The following is a 24836-nucleotide window of genomic DNA, read 5'->3' on the forward strand; positions in this document are numbered from 1 at the left end:
TGAGAATAGGATGCTGGACTAGATGGGCCCTTGGCCTGATCCAGCAGGCTCCTCTTATGTCCTTAATATTTCTTGTTGTTTCACGCCTTAAGAGATGCCGTTCCCTTAGAGGCACAGTTTCGAAAACCTTATTTACACTCTCACTGAGTAACTAGCTATTAAAAAGCCAGGCATTTAATCAATTAGAAATTTGTCGAGTGGCAGATAGCCCTGATATTTACAAGTAAGTTTGTTTTTTAAACCATTGTAACCTGACCTTTGGATGGGCTGGAACACATTGGAATACATAAATAGGCTCTTTGCAAGCTCCAGATGGGGACTGTGATGCTGTTGTCACTGTGGGGAGCAGCTTAAAAGAACTTTTGGCCCATATCTGGATGGAGGGTGGGGGAGAAGAAAAAGTGGACGACGTGTTCAATACTAGGGGTTTCCTTGGAAGTTGGGGCTCAGTTTGGAATCCCCCTTGCCTTTACTTGCCTGGCCCTCCTGTACCATGAAATATTCATTTGCGCTCTGCCCTTTATATACTTCCAGTGAAAATCTGTTGTTCGAGTCCTTGCGCCAATGGGACAGCTTGGTTGGCGACAATCCTAAATAAAGAAATGCAGGTGCTGCCTTTTTTGTTGTTGTTGAAAAGAATAAAGAAAACCCTAATCGACAGGCCCTCTCTCCCTTTCTAACCACAAGCTTCAGTTCCCTTGTTTTTTGCAGTGTTTGCTTTTCTGAACTGGAGTGCTCTCCTGTCGTCGTCTTCTTCTTCTTCTTCTTCCTCCCCTCCCTGCTTCCTTCACCCACCCCGCAAAAGTTTGCCCGACTCTCTGTGGCCGTTCCAGTTTCGCCGCCCGCTGACCTTGATCTTTCCCCTGGTGGCTGCCTTATCGCCGGTGAGCTATCTGCCACCTAATCCCATTTTATGATGGGCTTTTATGCTCTCCCTAGTCAATACACTTGCCCCAATTGCCAGTGCAAACGTTGCACAACTTTTTTCCAGGGAATTGTGATACGGAGTTCCCTTCCTCTCTCTCTCTCCCCCATCCCTGCAGCTCTTCCTCTCCTGCCTTGCTTCCTGTCCGGCAGGGATGCCACAGAGTTAGAGCTGGGGTCATGGGTGTAGTCAAGGGGGGGCAGCTGCCCCTCCCCCATCCAGTAAAATAATAGAAATACTTATCTAACTGACCAATCACATCGGTTGATGGATCCGTGGCCTGGCTCAGTGTAAAGGCAGGATCCCCTTGTGGCAAAACAGCGGCTATCTAATACTGAACGCAGGGAATTTTGCAACACCTGTCCTCATTTCAAGGATTGTGTGCTGCTCAACGCTCCCTTTCCCCAGTCTGGTGCCTTCCAGATGTTCATAGAATCATAGAGTTGGAAGGGACCCCCAAGGGTCATCTAGTCCAGCCCCTTGCAATGCAGGAATCTTTTGCCTAATGTGGGGCTCAAACCCCGTGACCCTGAAATTAAGAGTCTCACCTTCTACTGACTGAGCCCTGTCAGCATGGTCATTAATTGGGGGTGAATGGGAATAGTAGCACAAAACATCTGGAGGGCAGCAGGTTTGGGGAAGGCTGCCTTAAGGTTTTGCTCTGCCCTGATTTTTGCCACAGCATACATTCCTACATAAGGGACCTGGGTGGCGCTGTAGGTTAAACCACAGAGCCTAGGGCTTGCCGATCAGAATGGTCGGCGGTTCGAATCCCTGCGACGGGGTGAGCTCCCGTTGCTCGGTCCCAGCTCCTGCCAACCTAACTGTTCTAAAGCACGTCAAAGTGCAAGTAGATAAATAGGTACCGCTACAGCAGGAAGGTAAACGGCATTTCCGTGTGCTGCTCTGGTTCGCCAAAAGCCACATGACCTGGAAGCTTTACACTGGCTCCCTCGGCCAGTAATGCGAGATGAGCGCCGCAACCCTAGATTCGGTCACGACTGGACCTAATAGTCAGGGGTCCCTTTACCTTTACCTTCCTACATTCCGTCCTTATTTCTCTCTCTCTCTCTTTCTCTCTCCCTCTCCCCAACAGTGTTTAATATACTGATTTATCTCCCATTGCAGCCAGCTGTACTTAGAATCATAGAGTTGGGAGAGACCACAAGGGCCATCCATTCCAACCCCCTGCCAAGCAGGAAACACCATCAAAGCATTCTTGACATATGCCTGTCAAGCCTCTGCTTAAAGACCTCCAAAGAAGGAGACTCCACCACACTCCTTGGTAGCAAATCCCTCTGCCGAACAGCTCTTACTGTTAGGAAGTTCTTCCTAATGTTTAGGTGGAATCTTCTTTCTTGTAGTTTGAATCCATTGCTCCGTGTCCGCTTCTCTAGAGCAGCAGAAAACAACCTTTCACCCTCTTCTATATGACATCCTTTTATATATTTGAACATGGCTATCATATCACCCCTTAACCTTCTCTTCTCCAGGCTAAACATACCCAGCTCCCTAAGCCATAAGCTCATAAGGCATCGTTTCCAGGCCTTTGACCATTTTGGTTGCCCTCTTCTGGACACGTTCCAGCTTGTCAGTATCCTTCTTGAACTGTGGTGCCCAGAACTGGACACAGTACTCCAGGTGAGGTCTGACCAGAGCAGAATACAGTGGTACTATTACTTCCCATCTCGCTTATTGCAGAATAGCTGCAACTCCAACCATACTCAGCAGTACTCATTTGCTAACTGGATTGGATGTCTTTCTGGAGGTGGAGGGGAATGGAATGGAAGCAGGGATCTCTTTTCTTCTTTTCTTCTTGTTCATGTGCATGCACAGGCAAAAGAGGGTCAGGAAGCACTTTACACCAGCATTCTCAAATGCATAGAGTGGGGTGGGGAGGGGAATGAAGTCTAAATGGTGATGATTTTATTTATTTGTATAGTGCCGTCCATCCGAAGAGCTCAGGGAAGATCACAGCATAAAAATGCAAGATAATAACACAAGATACATAATAAAAAGAGGAACAAAAACAAAACAAAGCAATAACTGCCCCTCTTCTTTCTGCACCTGCGTACACATGCAAGCGATCTTTTTGCAATGACACATGGATATCTCTCCCTGTAATGCAGGGCTGCGTAAACTGCGACCCTCCAGATGTTGCTGAACTCCAACTCCCATATGTCAAGAATGCTTTGATGGTGTTTCCTGCTTGGCAGGGGGTTGGACTGCATGGCCCTTGTGGTCTCTTCCAACTCTGTGATTCTATCACCCCAGGCCTTTGGCTGTGCTTGCTGAGGCTGATGGCAGTCGTAGTCCCAAAAACCTGGAGGATGCCGTGTTGGCTATCCCAGGGATAGTGAGTTAGGCATTCCCTCTGCCAGGTAGGGATTGTTGGTGTGTGTGGCCACCAAAGCACTAAGCAGCCCAATCCTGGGCATGTTTGGGAGTTTCCGCCTTCAGTCTGCAAAGCCTGCGTGGCTGTGATCAGCTCTCATGGCAACCTACATTCAAGGGAGACAAACGGATCTGTTCTTTTAGTTGCTGCTCATTTTGTTAAGAAGAGAACAAGGGACGGATAGTCTGACAGCAACTTGGGGTCAAAGTAGGCATGACCCTTACTTACGTGGGTGCCATTAGCATATCTGTTTTTACCCTTTCAGTAACCAAAAGCTCTTGTTGTTGTTGTTGTTGTTGTTGTTGTTGTTGTTGTTGTCCAAAGCAGTTCCAGTAAGTGGGACCTGGAACAAACGGGGCGTAGACAGCTCCTGTTCACTGTTCCAGCCGCGCAGCCCATGCCCGCCTCCAGGAAACTCCATTTCATCCCTCCTCCCTCCCATCTGGTTTTCCATTCCCTGCCGGAACAGCCAGTCTGCATTCCTCAGAACACTGAGCATGCTCATATATTTATTTATTGTACCTCTGCAAGTCTTGGGGTTCCTTCCCCGCAAAGTGCTGACGTCTCCCTCGTGTATTACTGCTTTGGATCCACAAGCATTGCTGCTTGCTGCAGAAAGGAAAGATAATAATAAATAATAATAATGTATTCTTTGTACCCCGCCCATCTGGCTGGGTTTCCCCAGCCACTCTGGGCAGCTCCCAAAGTAATAATAATAATAATAATAATAATAATAATAATGTGATAAAATATCAAACATTAAAAACTTTCCTAAACAGGGCTGCCTTCAGATGTCCTCTAAAAGTCAGATAGTTGTTCATTTCCATGACATCTGATGATTTGTGGGTCTTGCCGCCTTCCCCACCCATTACCCATAGCCAGCTGGAGTCCAAAGTGTCTGGAGGGCACTGGGGAGTGGGGGGGGGAGGGCTGAAATATTTTTTTTGTCCACGAACGCACTTGGTGGCCATAGGCAAGGCCGTATCTCTCAGCCTTGGCTCTTCTTCTCCCCCCCCCCAATCCCCCGGCAATAAGGGATTGATAATAATCCTGAATGGTTGCAAAGATTACTGAGATAAAATATGTGTGAATCACTTTGAACCTTCTAAAGCATAATATGAGAATGACTGTATTATCTATCCAGGACGTTTCATGCCAGTTCCTTTGCCAGCAATTTTTACACGGTGCAGATAAAGAAGTCTGTGTTCAACATTCGCAGAATCAAACACCGCATGTGGTGTGATGGACTGTGGTCAGCGATGCAATGCTGTTGCAGTTTCCTTCTGGCTTGCCTGCTTATTTGGGGTTCCGATCTACTGGTTCATAATTGATGGCTGGCCTTGGTAGCCTAGCTAAAAAATGCGGTTGCCAGGCCCCTGTAGTGATCTCTGACCTGTTAGCACCTCCTCATGCTGAATTCAAGGTACAAGAATGGAGATTCTGACCCAACATTAGGAAGAACTTTCAGACACCGAGAGCTGTTTGACAGTGGAACAGATTCCCAGTAGAGGCAGTGGACTCTCCTTCCTTTTAGGTTTTCAAGCAGAGTCTGGACGACCATCTGCCATGGATGCTTTAGTTGAGTTTCCTGCATTGCAGAGGGCTGGACTAGATGACCCTTGGTGGTATCTTCCAACTCTACAATTCCATGATTCTGTGACTTCCAGCCTCTGAACCTGTGGGTTTCATTCCGTAGAGTTCCGTTCTGTTCCGTTCATTCATTTATTACATTTCTGGCCTGCCGTTCTTCCAGAGATCAAAAGAATGTGTTCAAGGTCTTTCAACCTTCTCCTTTTTATTATCACAGCAACCCTGTGGGGTAGGCCAGGTTGAAGACTGATGACTACTGGCCTAAGGCGGATTCTTGAGCTTCATGGCCCAGCAGGGTGGATTTGAACCTGTGTCTCCCCAGTCTGACACAACTAGTGGCCATTGAGAGACCTCTTCCATCCATTTGTCTAATCTCGCTTCTAAACTTTGTGAGCTATTGGCACAGCACCAAAACTTATGGAAGTGAATTACATAAAACAGTTGGGAAGAATTCTCAACAACGGATGTAGAGAAACACAGAGTGGATTCCTTTTGGGTGGTGGGTACAAGCTTTAACATTTGGAAGAGTTTGCATTCCTAACAGCAGCAGACAGACTTTAGGCTTGTAGGATCTACAACTGGATTCAGCTGTAAAAGACACATTTTGAACTAAAAAATAATAATCTCTGAACAGCTGCTGAACCCAGGGGTGCTTCATCCACACTGTCACGATTTGGGCGTGAAATTCAATTGCATGCTGAAACATTCAGGTTGCAGAATCGAAGTTGGTTGGTGCTCTTATGCAACAACAATTGGACTTCTTGCTATAAGAGAAAATGCACTTAAAAGCGTGGGAAAAGAATGGCTTGGCACAACGTTGTAGCTATAATCTGCCCACAAAGAAATCAGGGCGAATGTTCAGTAAATAGCCAATGTGGTTTAACCTCCCTGCAAACTTTGTGCAAAAAAAAAAAAAAATCTGGGTGAAAGCTCGAGCGATGGGTCATCTGGAAGCCGAGAGGGGATTGTTTTGAGTGCCAGAACGGAGCTAAGCTCACAATCCTTCCACACACAGATCCCATGTCTTGTTGGCCTTCAAGGGTTATTCCGTTTATCATCCTAATTCTGGAATGGGTAAGAGTCCTATTGTTGTTAATACCGTTAAACAGAGGGAATGTGGAAAGCCATGCTGATCTACTGCAAAACCACCCACAGTCTACCAGTTGATTCCATTCTGTCTTTTGCCCACCCCTGATTTGGAACATTCAAAGCCAATGGCCAAGCCATGGCAGAAGATCTACATTGTGGGTCTCCTTGTTTTTCTGTTTCTATGATGGGGTAACATTTCTGCTGCCATTTTCCCAGTCTAAACACCTTCTTTCCCCAAGCCCAAGCTACTACTTGCCCTGAATCTGTTGTCTGGTATCTTTCTGAAGCAGTGCCTATTAATCCACTTATCAGAAGTTTAGCACATGCTGTCCTCCAGTGGGAATGTTGCTTCCTGTCCTTGGTGACCCACTTTGTTAAGAATCAAGTTGGCTCCCAGTGCATAGCCTAGCCTTGGGCCTTTTTTTCCTTTTGCACCAGGGTCTGTTTCTTGGTCAGTCTGGAGGTCACTGTGGAAGGCTGGGAATGGGCTTTCCATGTGCCACTCAGGTGAAGGGGCCATGATGGCTGGCTCTGTCCTGGCATCACTGTATGCCAAGCAACCATTCATATACTTCCACATTTTATTGAGCCCTCTGCAGTTGAGGGCTCAGAGGGACCATGTTTGCTGGGGCTGACGGGAGTTGTTGCTGGCACCTGTCTGTCTTGGGAGACAATGGAGGAGTGCGCCTTTGGGGGTGAAGTCAGACTGTTGAAGGTTGCAGCACCTGCTGTGGCTGTACAGACCGATACAGGAGAGACATGTTTTGTTGCAACTGGGGCAGAGGAAGGCTTTCAGTTGTACTGCTGCAGATGCGCCATGGCGTTCCTTCTTGACACAGCACATGTGGAAGGCATCGAGCCGTCACTCCTGGCAGTTGGAAGTTGTCCATGACACACTTCCATAAAGCAGTAGTAGTTCAGCAACATCTGGAAGACCAGAGTTCCACAGATCTGGTCTACACTGGCCAGGAGTAGCACCCCAGATTTCAGAGAAGGAACACGCCCAGCCCCACCTGGTCACGATGGGGATTGACCTTGCAAAGCTGGTGGCCATCCTTCCTTCTGTGTATGTGATAGCCTTCTTCAAATATCTTAAGGGCTGTTACATTGAAGAGGGAACATGCTTGTTTTCTCCTGCTCTGGAGGGTCGGACTCGATGGATTGGCTTGCAGTTACAGTACAAGAAAAGGAGATTTCAACTAAACATCAGGGAAAGCTTTCTGACAGTAAGAGCTGATCAGCTGTGGGACAGACTCCCACTAGAGGTTGTGGACACTCCTTCCTTGGAGGTTTGGATGGCCATCTGTCATGGGTACTGTAGCTGATATTCCTGCATTGCAGGGGGTTGGACGAGATGATTCTCTGTGTCAGCTTCCCTGTAGCAGATGTCCAAGCTCAACAACCCCTTCATGTGTTAAGAAATTTACCTTCACTTGAGCAGGGTTCCATGCATTGATGGGTCTGTGCCTCTAGCCCCTCTCCTGACATCACAACTAGCCCAGGCCCCAAGGTGGAGATAGTGATGATCATGGAATCATAGAATTGTAGATCTGGAAGGGGCCCCAAGTGTCATCTAGTCCAACCCCCTGCAGTGCAGGAATCTCAGCTAAAGCATCCATGGCAGATGGCCATCCAACCTCTGCTTAAAAACCTCCATGTCAGACAGCCCTTACTCTCAGAAAGTTCTTCCTGATGTTTCGTCAGAATCTCATTTCTTGTAACTTGGAATCCATTGGTCTGGATCCTATCCTCCGGAGCAGGAGAAAACAAGTTTCCTTCGCTTTCCATGGGATGATGTTAGGAACAGTGTTAGTGGTGTGGCCCCACAGCTGTCAGTAAATGGAATGCCTCTCCGTTGAATAAGTAACATAATTAGAGCCTGCTGGATCAGGCCAACTGTCCATCAGTCTAGCATCCTGTTCTCACAGTGGCCAACAGGAACCCTGTGGGAAACCCACAAGCAGGACCCAAGGGCAAGGGCACTCTCCCCTCCTGCCTCCAGCTAGTAGCCATTGATAACCTTACCATCTGTTAATTTGCCCAGTCCACTTTTAAAGCCATCCAAGTTGGCAGCCATCACCATCTCCTGCGGCAGCGAGTTCCACAGATTAACTATGTGCTGTGTGAACCAATGCAAGAATTCCATAATGGGGAATTAGTAGTATTATCCCTGTGTAGCAGATGGCTAGTTTGTGGGTGGGTGGGTGCCCGCACAATGAGTTTGAACACTTATCTTGCCACCTAGAAAGTTTGTGTCACGGGAGAGATTCAAGCCAAGGATGTGCTTTTTTGTACTGTTGCTTCTCTGGACGTCTCGTCCTGTTCCAGCGTCTACCCGAGATTCTTATGACTGAAGCCTTTGTGTGATGGCCCACAAAAACGGGGCCAATTGCTAAAGTGACATAAAACCATGCTGTATCTAAAGACAACTTAATGCTTGGCAGAGTTGGAAACATGAAAAAAGCCCCAGTTATTTTAAGATCTGTCAAGAATTAGATTTATATATCGTCTCCCTGAATCTGACTGATGTGAAGATGCAATTGATGGACACTGGCGGCTGCTTAGCATCCGCTTAGCGCTGTGTGCTTGGGGACAGATGCCTCGCTCCGGACTCCTGTTTGGAAATTAATGATTATTTTTTTGTTAACTTTTTATCCTGCACTTCCTCTAGTCAGGGTGGCATGCTTGGTGTCTCAGTGTGTTTTCAGTAGATAGATAGATAGGAAGAAGAGGTTTGGTTAAGGGTGCTGGGAACTCTGTATCTTTCCAAAGGAATGAAACAGGCGCATTGAATGCATTCGTGGATTTGACGTGACTCTGCAGCCTGGCCCTTAGTTGTACACCTTAGGAAACCTCCCAGAGTCCTTTGCAGTGTGCCAGGGTTCCTTTGCAGTGTGGCAGGCAGGTTCCTCGGCGAGTCACTTTGGCATGGGAACTCCACCACGAGAAGCAAAAGTTGTGTGTGTCGGGAGAAGCCGCCGGGCTTCTATGCGGAGAAAATGCTTCTGAGCAGAATTGCCTCCACCTTAGCCATCCCTGGACCCAGCAGGGCAGAGGGTCCTTTGGGATTAAACTTCACAAGCTCCCGTTGTTCCGCGTGCAGCCGATCGGGACTGATTAGAGCGGCCTGGGAGAGATTTGCTGAATAAATTCAGCATGACACAGATTTTCAGCCGCTGTTCCCTTTGTATCCAGTGCTCTTGGCACTCTGTGGCAGGGGCAGACCAGGAAATTGTGCCAGAGAGAATAAAGGCTGGCAGGTTTTCTCCTCTTTCTTTCTTTCTTTCTTTCTTTCTTTCTTTCTTTCTTTCTTTCTTTCTTTCTTTCTTTCTTTCTTTCTCAGTGAGCGGTTGAATCTAGCAACATGGAAAGAGGGCAGCCACCTTCCCCTCAACGTTCCTGAACATTATATCTTTTTGAAACTGAGCTTGCTGACAATTCAACCCACAATTGAGACTCTTCAACTCTGCCCCTCTCCTGGGCTGGAATTGTCTCTGGAGTATTCTGAATCTTCCTACTTAGCATTAGAGTTCCTTTACCTAAGTGTCACGTTGTGGGGTGGCGGAGGGTGGGGTGGGAAGAGGAGAGGAAGTTTTCCTCCATCTCACAACATTAGACCTCACGGACAGAAGCTGAAAGTTGAAATAAGATTGATTGCAGACAAAAGAATTTACTTTTTTGCACAGCGCATAGCTGAACTGTGGAATTCGCACCCAGAAGACGTAATGATGACCACCAAGTTGAATGGGTTTTGTTTTTAAGGATTCATTTTTTTGGGGGGGAGGCACTCCTGTGGCATCGGCAGCTTGCCTGCCCTGGACACTGGCAACCCACATACACTGCGGCCATGTTAGGCGCATTTGAGGTTCTTGTAGAGGTTCTGCGCAGCATTAAACGCCCATAGCCACCCATTTTCCAACAGAGGGAGTTACAGGTAGGTAGCTGTGTTGGTCTGACGTAGTCGAAACAAAAAATAAAAAATAAAAAAATAAAAAATAAAAAAAAATCCTTCCAGTAGCACCTTAGAGACCAACTAAGTTTGTCATTGGTATGAGCTTTCATGTGCATGCGCACTTCTTCAGATACCATGCATGCACACGAAATCTCATACCAATGACAAACTTAGTTGGTCTCTAAGGTGCTACTGGAAGGATTTTATTTTTATTTTTTGTTGCGACAGAGGGAGTAAGGGCGCACCAGGATTCATTCTCTCAGGCTGGGCTGCAGCCCACAAAAGTGGAGGGATCCTGGAAGCATCTCCCAGAAATCATTGGACAATTTGATGTGTCGGATGATGGGACACAAAGAAATTACTCACCTCATTTTACTGACAGCGTTTCTTCACCACCCGTTCTTAACAGCAGCACAGATTTCTTGGCAGTCCACAGACAAGAGGTTAAAACCATGAACTGTGAAAGCAGAATGTCAAATCATAACACAACAATTAAAACAGGTGATCCGCAATCAGAGTAAAACCAGCAGCAGGGAAAATAGCCATGGGTGGCGCTCAGCTAAACAGTTCTGCTAGAACTTTTAGCTATGAAGTGGAAATTCATCGCCCTGTCCTCCCTCTGCATGCCCCTGACACGACTCCTAAATCTGCTCCAGAGGGTGAAAGGAACTGTGCAGCTAAAATTTATTATTGTGCTAGCAGAGCTGTTTTAGCTGCATGCTGCCCGGTAATGATAACTGATCTTGTGAGTCTGGGAAGATGAAAAGGTCTTTACCTGGCCGCCAATGTAGGTGCAAGAAATACAAGAGAGATGGACATAATACTGACTAAGTGTGCTTTCAGTCTTAAATCTAGAACAAACTTTACCATTGTTACCTAAACAACGAGGAGGCAGGAATTCCAAAAATGCGGAGCACGGCCTCTCTATGTGCCCTTGAAGTTTTTGAGTTCTACGGATGTAGCTGTTTTCAGGGTGTGTCACGATCTCACTGTTAATTTTTGCGCATTGTTCCGAAGGCAAAGGGAGCCCCAGGGCGATTTCAGTTGCCCCCCCCCCAAGGTGGATTTCCATCACACGCTGGCAAATTCAGATTGCGATGTTATAGTCGGTCTTGGGGGTCTTGTGCAACAAACCTGCTTCCACAGAAGATAAAGAAGGGGCCGGGAAAATGCAGAGGAAAATGTAGTCTTCAATAAGCAGGTTGATGGCATTCCCAGATAACCATCATTTTCTGATGTGATTGAGTCACATACTGGCAAATTCAGGTTGCATAATTAAAGCTCTTGCAAGAAACTCATTTCCTCCCCAAACTGGACTTCTCCTCCTCTTTTTTGCAGTAAGGGGCAGAAAATGCACTGGATAGTTCTGGATGCAATATCATAAGACCTGCAGACAAATCAGAGTGAAGGTTCAGTAAAGGGTCATTCCCCTTGAAAATCAATCAAGGGGGTTGCTCAGCAAACAGGGCCACCTGGAAGTGACTCCAAAGAAATAATCTTTTCATTAGAGGGTGTTTGATTACAAATCAGTACACAGGTAGTGAAGCAGTATATATAATTCCTGTGGAAATTGGGTGCATGCAGGAGATGTTTTAGCAAGTACAGTGGTACCTCGGTTTATGAACACAATTGGTTCCGGAAGTCTGTTCATAAACTGAAGCGTTCATAAACCAAAGCGAACTTTCCCATTGAAAGTAATGGAAAGTGGATTAATTTGTTCCAGACGGTCCGCAGAGTACTTAAACTGAAGCGTTCATAAACTGAAGTGAACTTTCCCATTGAAAGTAATGGAAAGTGAATTAATCCGTTCCAGATGGGTCCGCAGCGTTCGTAAACCGAAAATTCGTAAACCGAGGTGTTCATAAACCGAGGTTCCACTGTAGTAGTTGGAAGCGGCATATAATAAGGCCTGCAATTCCTTTTTAGGAAAGGTGGATGGCAGGTCACAATCCCAAACCAATTAATGTATGTCAGGAAAGGGAGATCAGGGCACAGCCAGCCTTGCCTGGGGCTGCTGGGCTGGGCTGGGCTGCTGGTCCTCCGTGGGGCTGCTGCGCAGGGAGCAAGGACTTGTTCTGCAAGGGACAGGGAAGAGCCCAGTGGGTGTGGGGAGAAACACCAGTCTGGTAGGACCCAGTTCTATCACTTCCTCCTTCAGGGTTTCCCTCCTTGACATTTGTAACGATGCCCACATGATGGATGTGCTCACAACTCTTCAACCTGTTAACTTGAGTCAGCAGTGTGATGCAGCAGCAGCAAAAAAAGCACAACTCTATTCCAAGCTGCATCAGCAGAATTTTAATGTCCTGATCAAGGGAAGTCATAGTCCCACTCTATTCTGCCTTGGTCAGACCACACCTGGAATGCCGTGTCCAACTCTGAGCGCCACAGTTTAAGAAGGATGTTGACAAGCTGGAACATGTGCAGAGGAGGGCGGCCAAAATGATTAAGGGCCTTATGAGGAATGGTTGAAGGAGCTGGATATGTTTAACTTGGAAAAGAGGAGAGTAAGAGGAGATAGCATAGCCATCTTCAAATATCTCAAGGGCTGTCACATGGAAGATGGAGCAAGCTTGTTCTTTCTTGCTCTGGAGGGTAAGACCCCAACCGATGCCTTCAATTTATGAGAAAGGAGATTCCAACTAAACAGCAGGAAAAGCTTTCTGATATAAGAGCTGTTCGACAGTGGAAGGGTTTCCCTCGGGAGGTTGTGGACTCTCCTTCCTTGGAGGTTTTTAAGCAGAGGTTGGGTGGCCACTGGTCATGGATGCTTCAGCTGAACTAGATGACCCTTCCAACTCTGCAATTCTGTGATTCACGATGTGCAAAATTCTGCAAGTCTAAGCGTGTTTTATTTGAAGAAGCAAAGTCGTGTTGAAAGCGGCTTGTGTGTAACTGCCCTTGTGTGCACCAATAATCAGGTGTGTACAATAAAAATGACTTTTTGGAAGGGCCCTACATCTCTCTCTCTCTCTCTCTCTCTCTCTCTCTCTCTCTCTCTCTCTCTCTCTCTCTCTCTCTCTCTCTCTCCCTCTCCCCCCCCCCTAGCTGAAGCAGTCATCCACCCTGCCTGCCCTGCTAACTTCTCCTGGCTCTTTGGTATTCCTGGCTTAGGGCAGAGGGGAGGGAAGCCAGGCAGTTAAATCATTGGACAGGCTGAACGGACAGGCTGAATGCAACCACTGACCCCTCAATGATAATTTCCTGGTTGGAAGACTCCTGCTGGGTGATCCTGGAGGGTGGGAAGGGACTTCTAGAGCTCAGCGGAGCCACCCCTGTCCGTGAATGGTTTCTCTGTACACAACCGTATTTTCACGCCCATGTTACAGATGGCAGAGCTGAGGCCGAGAGAGCAGGGGGGCTTCCTTTGGGCTACCTTGATTGGGTTGTGGCTACCTCTTTGCTGGTGCTCAGCCTGGCCTGGCTTGACCCCCACCGCCCTTGCCCAGGCCCACGTGGCTATTCGTGACATCAGGCTGGCTGGGTGGCGCCGTTTGCCAGTGCCAGCTGGGAGCGCCAGCCCGTTTCCAGCCTCAGTGCTGGGAGTAGCATTGCACTGGGGAACAATGGCTATTGATCCGCAGGGCAGCCTCCTTATCTGCCTGCCATTGTTCTGGAGGGGCCTCCTTGGAGAGGGAAGAGGCCTCTGTGTTTGCTTTGCCTAGATCCTTCTCTCTGCCTGGTCTGCACCATTGGCAGAACTGCCTGGCTGCCAGAGAGCCAAGAGGATGGGAAACGTGGAGAGAGAGGAAGGGGAAGCACTATAGCTCAGGGGTACCGGTAGAAGCATCTGTTTTGTATGCAGAAGGTCCCTGGTTCAGTCCCAGTTGTCTCCATCTGAAATCCTTGGAGAGCTGCTGCCAACCAGTGTTGATGGACCTTCCTGTGTTCTGGGAAAGGGCTGTGCTGGGATGTTCATGGGCTTTTCTGCAGAACGCTGTTTGTTTTATTTTCTGAATCAAAGCTGGAAGCTTCTATTGCTTCTATTTATGCTGAGATAAGGGGAAATGCGCAAGCAAGAGTCCACCCCACTGAGCGAGAAGGAAGTTTGTTCCCACCTTCTGGTGTCTCCCCAGCAAGCGAAAAACCACTGGAAAGGCCAAACAACTTTTGAACAACTTTCCACCTCACGGGCTGCTAATAATAATAATAATAATAATAATAATAATAATAATAATAATAATAATATATTATTTATACCCCACCCATCTGGCTGGGTTTCCCCAGCCACTCTGGGCGGCTTACAACAGAAAAATGAAATAAAACAATTAAACATTAAAAGCCTCCCTAAATAGGGCTGCCTTCAGTTGTCTTCTAAAAATCTGGTAGCTGTTTTTCTCTTTGACATCTGATGGGAGGGCGTTCCACAGGGCAGGTGCCACTACCGAGAAGGCCCTCTGCCTGGTTCCCTGCAACTTGGCTTCTCGCAACGAGGGAACCGTCAGAAGGCCCTCGGTACTGGACCTCAGTGTCCGGGCAGAACGATGGGGGTGGAGACGCTCCTTCAGGTATACTGGACCGAGCCCATTTAGGGCTTTAAAGGTCAGCACCAACACTTTGGAGCAGTGGTGGTTAATTACTGTTTTCCTGGTCATCGATTGTATGATAGCAAACATGCCCGCACACATAGGGGCATAGGAAGGTGCCTTATACCGAACCAAGCCATTGGTGCATCTAGTTCAGTATTGTTTACACTGACTGGCAGCAGCTTCCCAGGGTTTCAGGCAGGGGTGCTCTCCCAGCCCTAGTTGGGGATGATGATAATGGTGATTTGTTTTAAAAAGAGCCAGAGGTGCCAGGGATTGAACCAGGGACCTGCCCCATGCAAGGCAGATCTTTTACCCTTGGAGCCATGTCCCGATCCCAGCAGGATGTTAAGGGATTCTGCTCCTTCCATCCTCGCAAGGCTTTTGGCTAGGGTACCAAAGGGTAGTGATGTTTCTGGGTCTCTAGGCCAAACAGGAAAGACACAGAGAGCCTGGCCAGCTTTGTTGTGGATAGTGTCAGCAGAGCGAGCGGGGCTGAGCCTATTCTAGGCTCCCAAGACAAGGTGAAGGAGCTGCACTTGGAAGTGTAGGGTCTGTAGGAGGTGATGTTATCAAGTGGCCACAGTGCCAGCTCAACTCCTAGGACGTAAGAGCATGGAATCATAGACTACAGTTGGAAGGGACACCAAGGGTCATCTCGTCCAACTCCCAGCAGTGCAGGAATCTTGACTTAAGCATCCGTGACAGATGACCGACTAGCCCAGTTTTGTCTAGGCTGAAAGGCAGAAGCCCTCTGAACTTTCACACAGCCTTGCCTGGAGCCTGGCCCCACCACTGAGCTACAGCCCTACACCTGGAGTAGGAATTGGGGAGGATGCAGGTCAGAGAGGCAGGATGGAGCCCGGACACCTCTCTTTAAAAACAAGTTAAGGGTTGCTTGAGGGCTTAACCTTGAGATTTGTTTTTTGTTCCTCAACCCTGGAACATTTTAGACGAGATAAGCTAGTGCTTCGCACAGTGGATAGCTAACTTGAGGAATTTGCTGCCGTGGGAGGGAGGATGAGGCCGAGCAGCAGCTTCTGGACATCATTATGGCTATATGCTGCCTCCAGGATCCGAACTCCAGTCCCTGAGAGACAACAGCCAGGGAGTGCTGCTGCATTAATAATCTGCATGTGCTCTTCTGATGGGCGTCTGTGGGAACAAAATGCAGAGTTAGATCGATGTTATGGCCTGATCCAGAAGGACTCTTCTTACATTCTCAAGGAAAGGAGGAGAGCACCACTGAACATGTGCTGAGTGCATTTTGTGTACCTCCAAATAACCGCGAACCTCTGGGATAAAGGGGGGAATTTCATAGTTTCCGGTCTCTCTCCTTCCCCTTGCATTATGCGCTATTCTCCTGAACATTGCAGGGTCAGTACTTTGGGCAACTTGTATACATAGCAGGAAGGCCTCATCCATCCATGGGAGATTGACCCTTGACCTCCAAGGGCAGGGAGGTGCCTTCTGACCACCCAAATTGCTGCATCTCCTCCTTCACGTGCCCGGCTGTGTCCTTGACCCTTCGCTGTGTGTTCCATCCCCAGATGTATGGCCGCTACACGCAGGACCTGGGAGCCTACGCCAAGGACGAAGCAGCTCGCATCCGCCTGCAGCAAGAGCGCTGGAAGCCATCCCCAAAGGACCGCCTGCGCCCCTCTGAGCTGCTGGAGTATGACCAGAGCCGATGTGCCCGCTGCCGCAGTAAGGAGCCTGCTGTGTCCTGGGGAGCAGGGAGAGAACTGGGGGTGGAAATGCATCTTTATAAGTCCTTGCAGCCTCTGGAGTGGGGGGAGAGGAAGGGGAGGGGCATCCTGGGCCTGCCATTCAGCTTTTCAGAGCTGGTGTACATAGTCCAAACCCTACATTCAGAGGCTTGCTTGGCTTTGCACAATTATACTCTCAGCCTTTCATGCTCCCTTGGAGGTCGCTAGCCAGTGTTTTTTTGTTACATGCTGATAAAACTTCTGCCTTGCTGTGCTTTTACGTATTATTTCATTCTGTAAATGCACATGCAAGCAGGCCACATCAGATTTTGGGAGGCCTTGGGACGCATTGTTCTGTTCTCGCTTTGCAGTTTTCTCCACCCGAAGATGGAGGACGTCTCAGCAGTATGAAATTGTCTGGGAACGGTGTAAACTCTGCTTCTGCCTCCAGGCGTTCACCTGGGGGTTGAGGGTGGGGGTCCTGGGAAAAGATGTATTGGCCTTTCCCCAGGTCACTCCCCATGCTCCCCCTTCATTTCCCATGCTCCCACTTACTTACCACAGCACTGAACCAGTAGTAGAGGGTTCACCTCTTGGACAATCCCTTACTGCAGCCACTTGGTGCACCCTGAGCCCTTTCTCATGCCTGTGCATAAATGGTGCATGCATACTTTGTAAGAATCGGCATGCAACTTTGCTTTCGGTCTTTGTTTCGGGTGAACCAGGCTAGACTTTACCTGTTGCATACACCACTCTCTGTATTCATGCATTGCTGTATACTTGACAGTTCTAGTACACCTGCTTCTGTGCACAGTTTCTTTGGCTGCTGGAAAGTTGTACTTATTCATCTCTGGCTTTCCTTGCGCATGCATCTTTGCACATGCAACTGTGCAGGGAGTCCTCTTTGCTACTGACTGACTTCTCCTTTCTGTTGCTTCTCTTGCTTCCGCCTTCCTTTCTTGCTCAGCCTGTCTCTGTCTGTCTTCTCGGACCGAGCGCTCTCAGCATCCTCTAACAATAGGCAGAGTATTCATGACCTCAGCCTGACAGGCCTCCGGCTGAATCCTTGGGCATGCGAGTGCACCGAGCCAGTGGGAGATACAATTTCGCACGACTATTTGTTGGGCGCTTGGAGGAAGAGGGTCAGAGAGCTTTCACGACATCTCCTGTGTTGGAAGCTTCCCCAGCAAAATTGCCAGAGGTCCTGGGCAAAAGATATGGAGTGTGCAGAAGTACATTTATAGAGTCAGCAGAGTGTGCGTGTGCAAGTATTTGTCCATGAGAGGAACGATGGTGCATCTGTAAAATGGGCAGACTGTGCCTTGGGAGAACCTTTGGTCTAGGCTTGATTTGGCTTCTTAGGCCTAATCTTTCCTGCACTGTGCTTCTCAAATCTGCCCACCTTCTTCTCCAAGGAGCTGAAGGCGGCGTGCACAGTTCCCTCCCCCTCCTCATTTAACCCCCACAACAACCCTGTGGCGTAGGTTAGGCTGAGAAAGGCAGTGACTGCCCCCTGCCTCCCACAAGGTCACCCAGCGAGTTTCATGGCCGAGTGGGGATTTGAACCCTGGTTCCTCGCAGGGTCTTAGTCCAACACTCTCACTGATACCAGGTTCACAAAAGCTCAGGGCTAGGGAATGGAGGGAAAAGACAGAACATTCTTTCAACTAAATAAAAAGTGGCAGCATCCAGATGTGGTCACTTGTGGCTGCATGTGTGAATAGGACCATGGTATTGCTCTCTTCTTTTATATCTTGACTTTAATACATTTATATATTGCAAAGCACCAGCAGATGAAGAGCAACTTTTAAACAGCCTTCCTTCCAGCTCTAAAATCTTAAGACACCTTGATAATCTAGACCCTTGTTCCCTCTTTCCTTCCACCCCAACCCCGAAGGCACGGATACCCTGGCCAAAGATCTCCCGTCGTCATTCACGGGATCTGCTTGTTCCCTCTGCCTTAAAATAGTTCCCTTAGCAACTGCCGAGGCCGAGGGCTGCATTGTTCTTGAGGCAAATTCTCTTGTTAAATGTCGCCGGCTCCCTGGGGCCGCAGCGTGAGCCAGAGAGCCGCTCAGAGCCGGCCTGTCCCGGCATGGCCCTGGGCGTGGCCGCCCTCTCCCCACCCCATTCCCAGTTGCCGCGTTGTGTTGACCGGTGCTTTGTGTTGCTCTAGCGTGATGGCATGTTTTGCTAACTCGGCGTGGGGCTCCTCCATCCTTGCCACCCTCTGGGCCCATCTGCTGGCTGCCTGTGGCTAGCATAGCAACCGAGTGGTGGGGTGGCAGGCCCCAGGCCCCCCTCACAAAGCCAGAGGGGGAAGGCCGTCCGCTCTGCAAACCCCAGGCGACGTGGGCAAGGGGGCTGTGGCGCAGGCGGGGTGCGCTGGTGGGGTGGCGGCAGTCTTGTTCTTTCAGCTGCGCGAGTGTCGCAAAACAAGGGAGCTGGCTTGTGCCTGGAAACCTCTCTCTTTTGCCCGCCCCAAAACAACCCCAGCTTGGAAACTCAGCGGAAATATTCTCTTGGCACGTTTTTGTGATTCCGGTGCTCAGTGGAGCAGCTCAGTCGATCCTGTTACGCAATGGAAAAATGTCCGTGGTAGAGCCACAGCGGCGGAAGCTGGCTTAAGCATGTATGAAGAAGAGCCTGCTGGATCAGGCCAGTGGCCCATCTAGTCCAGCATCCTGCTCTTAGTGTGACCAACCACAAGTAGGATCTGAGCACAAGAGCAACTCTCCCCTCCCACAGTTTCCAGAAACTAGTATTCAGAAGCATCGCTGCCTCCAACTGTGGAAGGCAGAGCTAGTAGAGGCATTGTGGCTAGTAGCTGTCAATAGCCCTCTCCTCCGCCGTGACTTGGCCAAATCCTCTTTCAAAGCCAACTAGGTGGGTCGCCATCATTGCCTCCCCTGGAAGAGAGTTCCATAAAGTTAACAACGTGCTCTGTGAAGCATTATTTTCTTTGGGCTGCCCTGAATCTTCCAGCATTCAGCTTCATTAGATGCCCAGAAGTCCTAGGGTTGGTCTAGTGTTTGTCAGGCTGGCTTGGCAAGATACCTTCTCTCTCTCTTTCTCTCTCTGGTCCCATGAAGCGTCTGTCATTTTAGCATGCCAATGATGGCACTACCTATTGCTTCTATCCCTTGATTCTCTTTCTCTCTCTGGTCCCACGAAGGGCCTGCCATTTTATACTGATCAGCTGGGTTTATGTCACTTCCTGTGGGCTAGAGCCTGCCTACCCTCACCCCTTCCATGGTCTCATTGGTCCTCCAGGTTGGACATCTACTGCCAAAAGATTGGCTGAGGGCCACCAGGTTATTTCTTGCCTCCAGCAGCCAGAGGTTTGGGGTCAACTTTCATTAGCATGCGGATAATGTCGCTACCTCTTGCTTCTATCCCTTGATCGTGATATGGAAGCGATAGAGGTGGTAAATCGGTGTCACTCACTTGGGAGAGATCCGCTGGAGCTTCTAGCACTCCTGGCGAGTGTAAGTTGCCCACAACTCACTACCATAAAGCAGGGTGCTCCACACGCTGTTGTTGTTGTTGTTGTTGTTGTTATTCGGCCTATACCCGGGGATCTCAGGGCGGTTCACAGAATAAAATCAAGATATAAAACCACAAAATACATAATAAAACTAAAAACAACAATCTAATACCCCCCCCAAAAAAACCAAACGCATTTTAAAAGGTTCAGGTGGTAGCCATGTTGGTCTGACACAGTCGAAATAAATAAAAGATTGTCCAGTAGCACCTTAGAGACCAACTAAGTTTGTTCTGGGTTAAGCTTTCGTGTGCATGCACAGTTCTTCAGATACACTGAAACAAAAGTCACCAGAAGTCAGGGTCTGGTGACTTTTGTTTCAGTGTATCTGAAGAAGTGTGCATGATACCCAGAACAAACTTAGTTGGTCTCTAATATGCAACTGGACAATTTTTTATTTATTTCGACATTTTAAAAGGGCATGAGATGTAAATCAGATCAACCAAAAGCCTGGTTAAAGAGGAACGTTTTTCCCTTGCGCTTAAAGGTGCATAATGAAGGCACCAGGCAGACTTTCCTGGGAAGACATTCCACAGATGGGGAGCCACTGCAGAGAAGGCCCCTTCTCGTGTTGCCACCTTCTGGACCTCTCGAGGAGGAGGCACCCAAAGGAGGGCCTCAGAAGATAATCTCAGGGTCCTGGTAGATTCATATGGAAAGAGGCAATCCTTGAGGTATTGCAGTCCAGGCCTAAGTCTCTGGTGCAAATTACGTACCCTTGGTTTCAACCCTTTTTTCATAGCTCTCTTCCCCCTCAACCTCTTGGTTTGAGAGCAGTAAAATCTGAATGAAGCATTGAGAAACAACCTGCTCCTTAATCTGCAGATAAGACTGAAAGCAAGGCGTGGTGTTGATGGGGAGTCCTAGCCATGTCCTGAAGGTAAAGGTAAAGGTACCCCTGACCGTTGGGTCCAGTCGCGGACGACTCTGGGGTTGCGGCGCACATCTTGCTCTATAGGCCAAGGGAGCCGGCGTTTGTCCGCAGACAGTTTTCCCGGGTCATGTGGCCAGAATGACTAAGCCGCTTCTGAACCAGAGCAGCGCATGGAAACGCCATTTCCTTCCCGCTGGAGCGGTACCTATTTATCTACTTGCACTTTGACGTGCTTTCAAACTGCTAGGTGGGCAGGAGCTGGGACTGAATAACAAACTGCCGACCTTCTAATCGGCAAGCCCTAGGCTCTGTGGTTTGCACCACAGCGCCACCTGCGTCCTGGAGATACAGAGTGCTTAATGGTTCTAATCTCCTTTATTGTTCCAACAACCTTGTTGAGCTGTGAGGTAGACACAGAGACCAAGAGAGCCAGTGCCTACTCAGTAAGTTGTTCAGTGCGAGGCTCCCCTTCATTCTCAACTGGGGAAATGTTGAATGAGTTTAAAGCCTACAGCCCTTTTACAGCAGATGGGTCAAGCAGCTGTTCCGATTAGTTTTAGTGAGCTGAGACTTATTTGGTCTTATGACTATAGTTTTTGTGTCGACTTGAAGGGAACTTCAAACACTTCCTTAATGCTTCAAAGTCTGCCCTGCTATTAAACGCTTGTTATGAGCTTTGGGGGGGGGGAGTAAAAATAATTATAATAATAATTTTATTATTTATACCCCGCCCATCTGGCTGGCTTCCAACACATAATAAAACACATAATAAAGCATCAAACATAAAAAAACTTCCCAATACAGGGCTACCTTCAGATGTCTTCTAAAAGTTGTGTAGTTACTTATCTCCTTGACATCCGACGGGAGGGCATTCTACAGGGTGAGCGCCACTACCAAGAAGGCCCTCTGCCTGGTTCCCTGTAACTTCACTTCTCTCACTGAGGGTTATATATGAGCTCCTTTTAACTTCTGGATCCAGCAAATGTTAAAATATAAGCCAGGCTAACTTCCATTGCCAAGGTGATAGCCTGGGTGATGAGCCATTAAGGGGGAACAAAGGAAAGGGGCTCTGCGTGAGATGGGCAGTGGGTGGGGACTAGGTCTGGGTGATTTAATGAGAAATCGTTGCAAACCAGTTTGAAATCCATGTCGCAATTGCCGGTTCAAAATATCAGACTTGCCAATAAACTGCACAAAGCCAACTTTTGTCTGGTGCTCGGCCGGCTCAGCTCTCCCCTGCCTCCTGCAGGGGACAGCAAAGCACAGGGCAGGGGCAGACCGGGAACTTCCTCTGGTGCTGCTGCCATAAGCTTCTCTTCTAGGCAGGCTACATGGTTGCTTGGCGGTGGTGTCTGCGATCGGCAAATGGGAGCTGCGCCGCGATACTCAAGGAGCAGCTCCCAGTAGTCGCCGGGACGTGACCCTCAATGTGAGTGGGAGCTGGGGGTGGCCCAGGGTGGGCTCTGGGGAGAGGCTGTGCCACGGTGTCACTGATTGTGCAACCCGCACACCACATAGGCTGACTGGAAGTAAGTGTTCCAGTTTGCGAATGTTTTTCGGAAGCTGAACGTCCAATGCGGCTTTCACTTGAGTGCGGGAAGTATCAGCAGCCAATTGGAAGCCGTGCCTTGGTTTTCGAATGGTTTCGGGAGTCGAATGGATTAAGTTTGAGAACCAAGGTACCACTGTACTAAGTTCTGGTGCCGAGGCTTACATCCTGGCTTCGACATGTCACAACTCCCTATTTGAGGCTGCCAAATGTGGGAGACTATGTAAGCTGCTCTGGGATGCAGAACTGGGGCTGAGAGTGTGCAACAAGGAGAAAGAGGAAAGCTTGAAGAGATCCTGTTGGACTGGAACTTGCCTGAAAGGAAGCTGCTGTTACCGTTCTGGAGAGATCATCAGGGGGTTTGGGCTGGGTGTTCATCAGTATGCAGATGATACCCAGCTCTACCTCTCTTTCAAATCAGAACCAGTGAAGGCAGTGAAGGTCCTGTGTGAGTGCCTGGAGGCGGTTGGAGGTTGGATGGCAGCTAACAGATTGAGATTAGGACTCCCTGGTCCTGAATGGGGTAACTGTGCCCCTGAAGGACCAGGTGTGCAGCCTGGGAGTCATTTTGGACTCACAGCTGTCCATGGAGGCACAGGTCAATTCTGTGTCCAGGGCAGCTGTTTATCAGCTCCATCTGGTACGCAGGCTGAGTCCTACCTGCCCGGGTCTGTCTTGCCAGAGTGGTGCATGCTCTAGTTATCTCTCGCTTGGACTACTGCAATGCGCTCTACGTGGGGCTACCTTTGAAGGTGAGCCAGAAACTACAACTAACCCAGAATGCGGCAGCTAGACTGGTGACTGGGAGCGGCCGCCGAGACCACATAACACCGGTCCTGAAAGACCTACATTGGCTCCCAGTACGTTTCCGAGCACAATTCAAAGTGTTGGTGTTGACCTTTAAAGCCCTAAACGGCCTCGGTCCAGTATACCTGAAGGAGCATCTCCTCCCCCATCGTTCTGCCCGGACACCGAGGTCCAGCGCCGAGGGCCTTCTGGCGGTTCCCTCGCTACGAGAAGCCAAGTTACAGGGAACCAGGCAGAGGGCCTTCTCGGTAGTGGCACCCACCCTGTGGAATGCCCTCCCACCAGAGGTCAAAGAGAACAACAATTACCAGACCTTTAGAAGGCATCTCAAGGCAGCCCTGTTTAGGGAAGCTTTTAATGCTTGATTTCTGTATTTTAATGTTTTGTTGGAAGCCGCCCAGAGTGGCTGGGGGAACCCAGCCAGATGGGTGGGGTATAAATAATAAATTATTATTATTGGGTTAAAATAGGAATTGTGTTTTATTATCAGTTTTTGGCTATGTGTGCTCTAATGCCTTTGCTAACTTGTCTGTTGTTGTTTTTTACAAGGAAGCAAGCTTTTTTTTGCTGTTTGTTTGTACAAACAGATGTCTTGTTTTTTTTGGGGGGGTAATGTTATAGGTTTGGGGTGTGGAGGAACAAGCTGTTTCTTTTAGCGAAGCAAAAAAGAGAATATTGGCGGGGGGGGCAGGAACTGCATTTAGGACAGCTCTCAAGTCTCCACTGGAGGGAGCTACCGGTCCGCACTGATGCTAATTGTGATTGCTTCTAGAGAAAGCAAGCACTGTGGCTGACTCCAAAAGTAATGTATTGATGAAGCTCTTTATGTGAGCATTAGGGGACACATGGGTGCATGTTTGTGTGGTTATGTAACAAGCTTCCGCGCAGAGTTCCAAATTGGCGACAGAGTCTTGTGTTCCAGTTGGCCGAGGCAAGTTTGCCAATCATTGTTCAGGCTGACCCAAAGCTTTTATTTGTGGTTCTTAAAATGCAGCTCCTTATTCACACTCATTCATGGATTCCCCCACCCCCACCCCCGTATGGGCTGTTGGCTTTGCCGCCTCTGCTGAGACAAGCGGTCCCTTTTCAGCTCTTGAATGTGTGTCGTTACTCTAATCAAAACAAGTCAGTTTCACGGAAACGTCTAAAAATATAAATGTTTTCCTTCCCTCCCCCCCCCCCCCGCTTGAAAAATAACTGGGGGTTTTAAAACAGTAAATAAAGGAAAGGAAAGGGATACAAATTTGGGCTGCTGAGTTTGCACAACACCCCAGCAAGCTGCAATCTAAGGATTAGGAGCAAACACCGTGCTTATTTGTGGTGTGCACCATCGTGTTTGCAGAGGCTTGGCACATCTCCGTCACTGTGTGTCCACGAATTGTACATGTGGCAAAGATCAGTAGCTGAACACGTGCACTGGGATTAATGTTTGAAGGCCGCTCAACAGTGGGTTGGTTTTACTGAGAATCTTGTTTGGAAAAAGTTTTTTATTTATACTTTTCAAATTTATACATTTCATTAATTTTACAATTCATTTAACATTTCAAAATTTGACTTCCTTCCCCCTCTTTCTGTGGTTCCTTAATTTCATTTTTTAATATCTTCTGCATATCCAAATTAATTTAGTTTACTCATTTAATTACCTACTGTAAATATGTACTCTTATAATACTGCAGGTTATCACAATAATCCTGCTAATGTTTTAACCTGTTTACGATTTATCTGTAAATATTCAATAAACCATTTCCATTCTTTTATAAAGAGTTTGTTATCTTGATTTCTTATTCTTCTGGTAAGTTTTGCCATTTCTGCATATCCCATAAGTTTTTCCCTTTGCTGGGGCTTCTGCTTCTTTCCATTTTTGAGCAAGTAGCAT

At 48.3% G+C, this 24836-nt stretch overlaps 1 protein-coding gene across 3 annotated transcripts in view; it reads left to right on the top strand.

Moving 5' to 3' along the window:
• CLCN2 (chloride voltage-gated channel 2) overlaps positions 1–24836 on the top strand; it is a 69960-nt gene that overhangs the window by 11659 nt on the left and 33465 nt on the right. For all 3 annotated transcript variants that reach the window (XM_060274340.2, XM_035133464.3, XM_035133465.3), the window contains exon 2: positions 16028–16184. In XM_060274340.2, coding sequence (XP_060130323.2) covers positions 16028–16184 — 157 coding nt within the window. The remainder of the gene's footprint in view (positions 1–16027; positions 16185–24836) is intronic.

Source organism: Zootoca vivipara, chromosome 5 (genome assembly GCF_965207765.1).
Source record: "Zootoca vivipara chromosome 5, rZooViv2.hap1.1, whole genome shotgun sequence".
NCBI classification, from domain to species: Eukaryota; Metazoa; Chordata; class Lepidosauria; order Squamata; family Lacertidae; genus Zootoca; species Zootoca vivipara.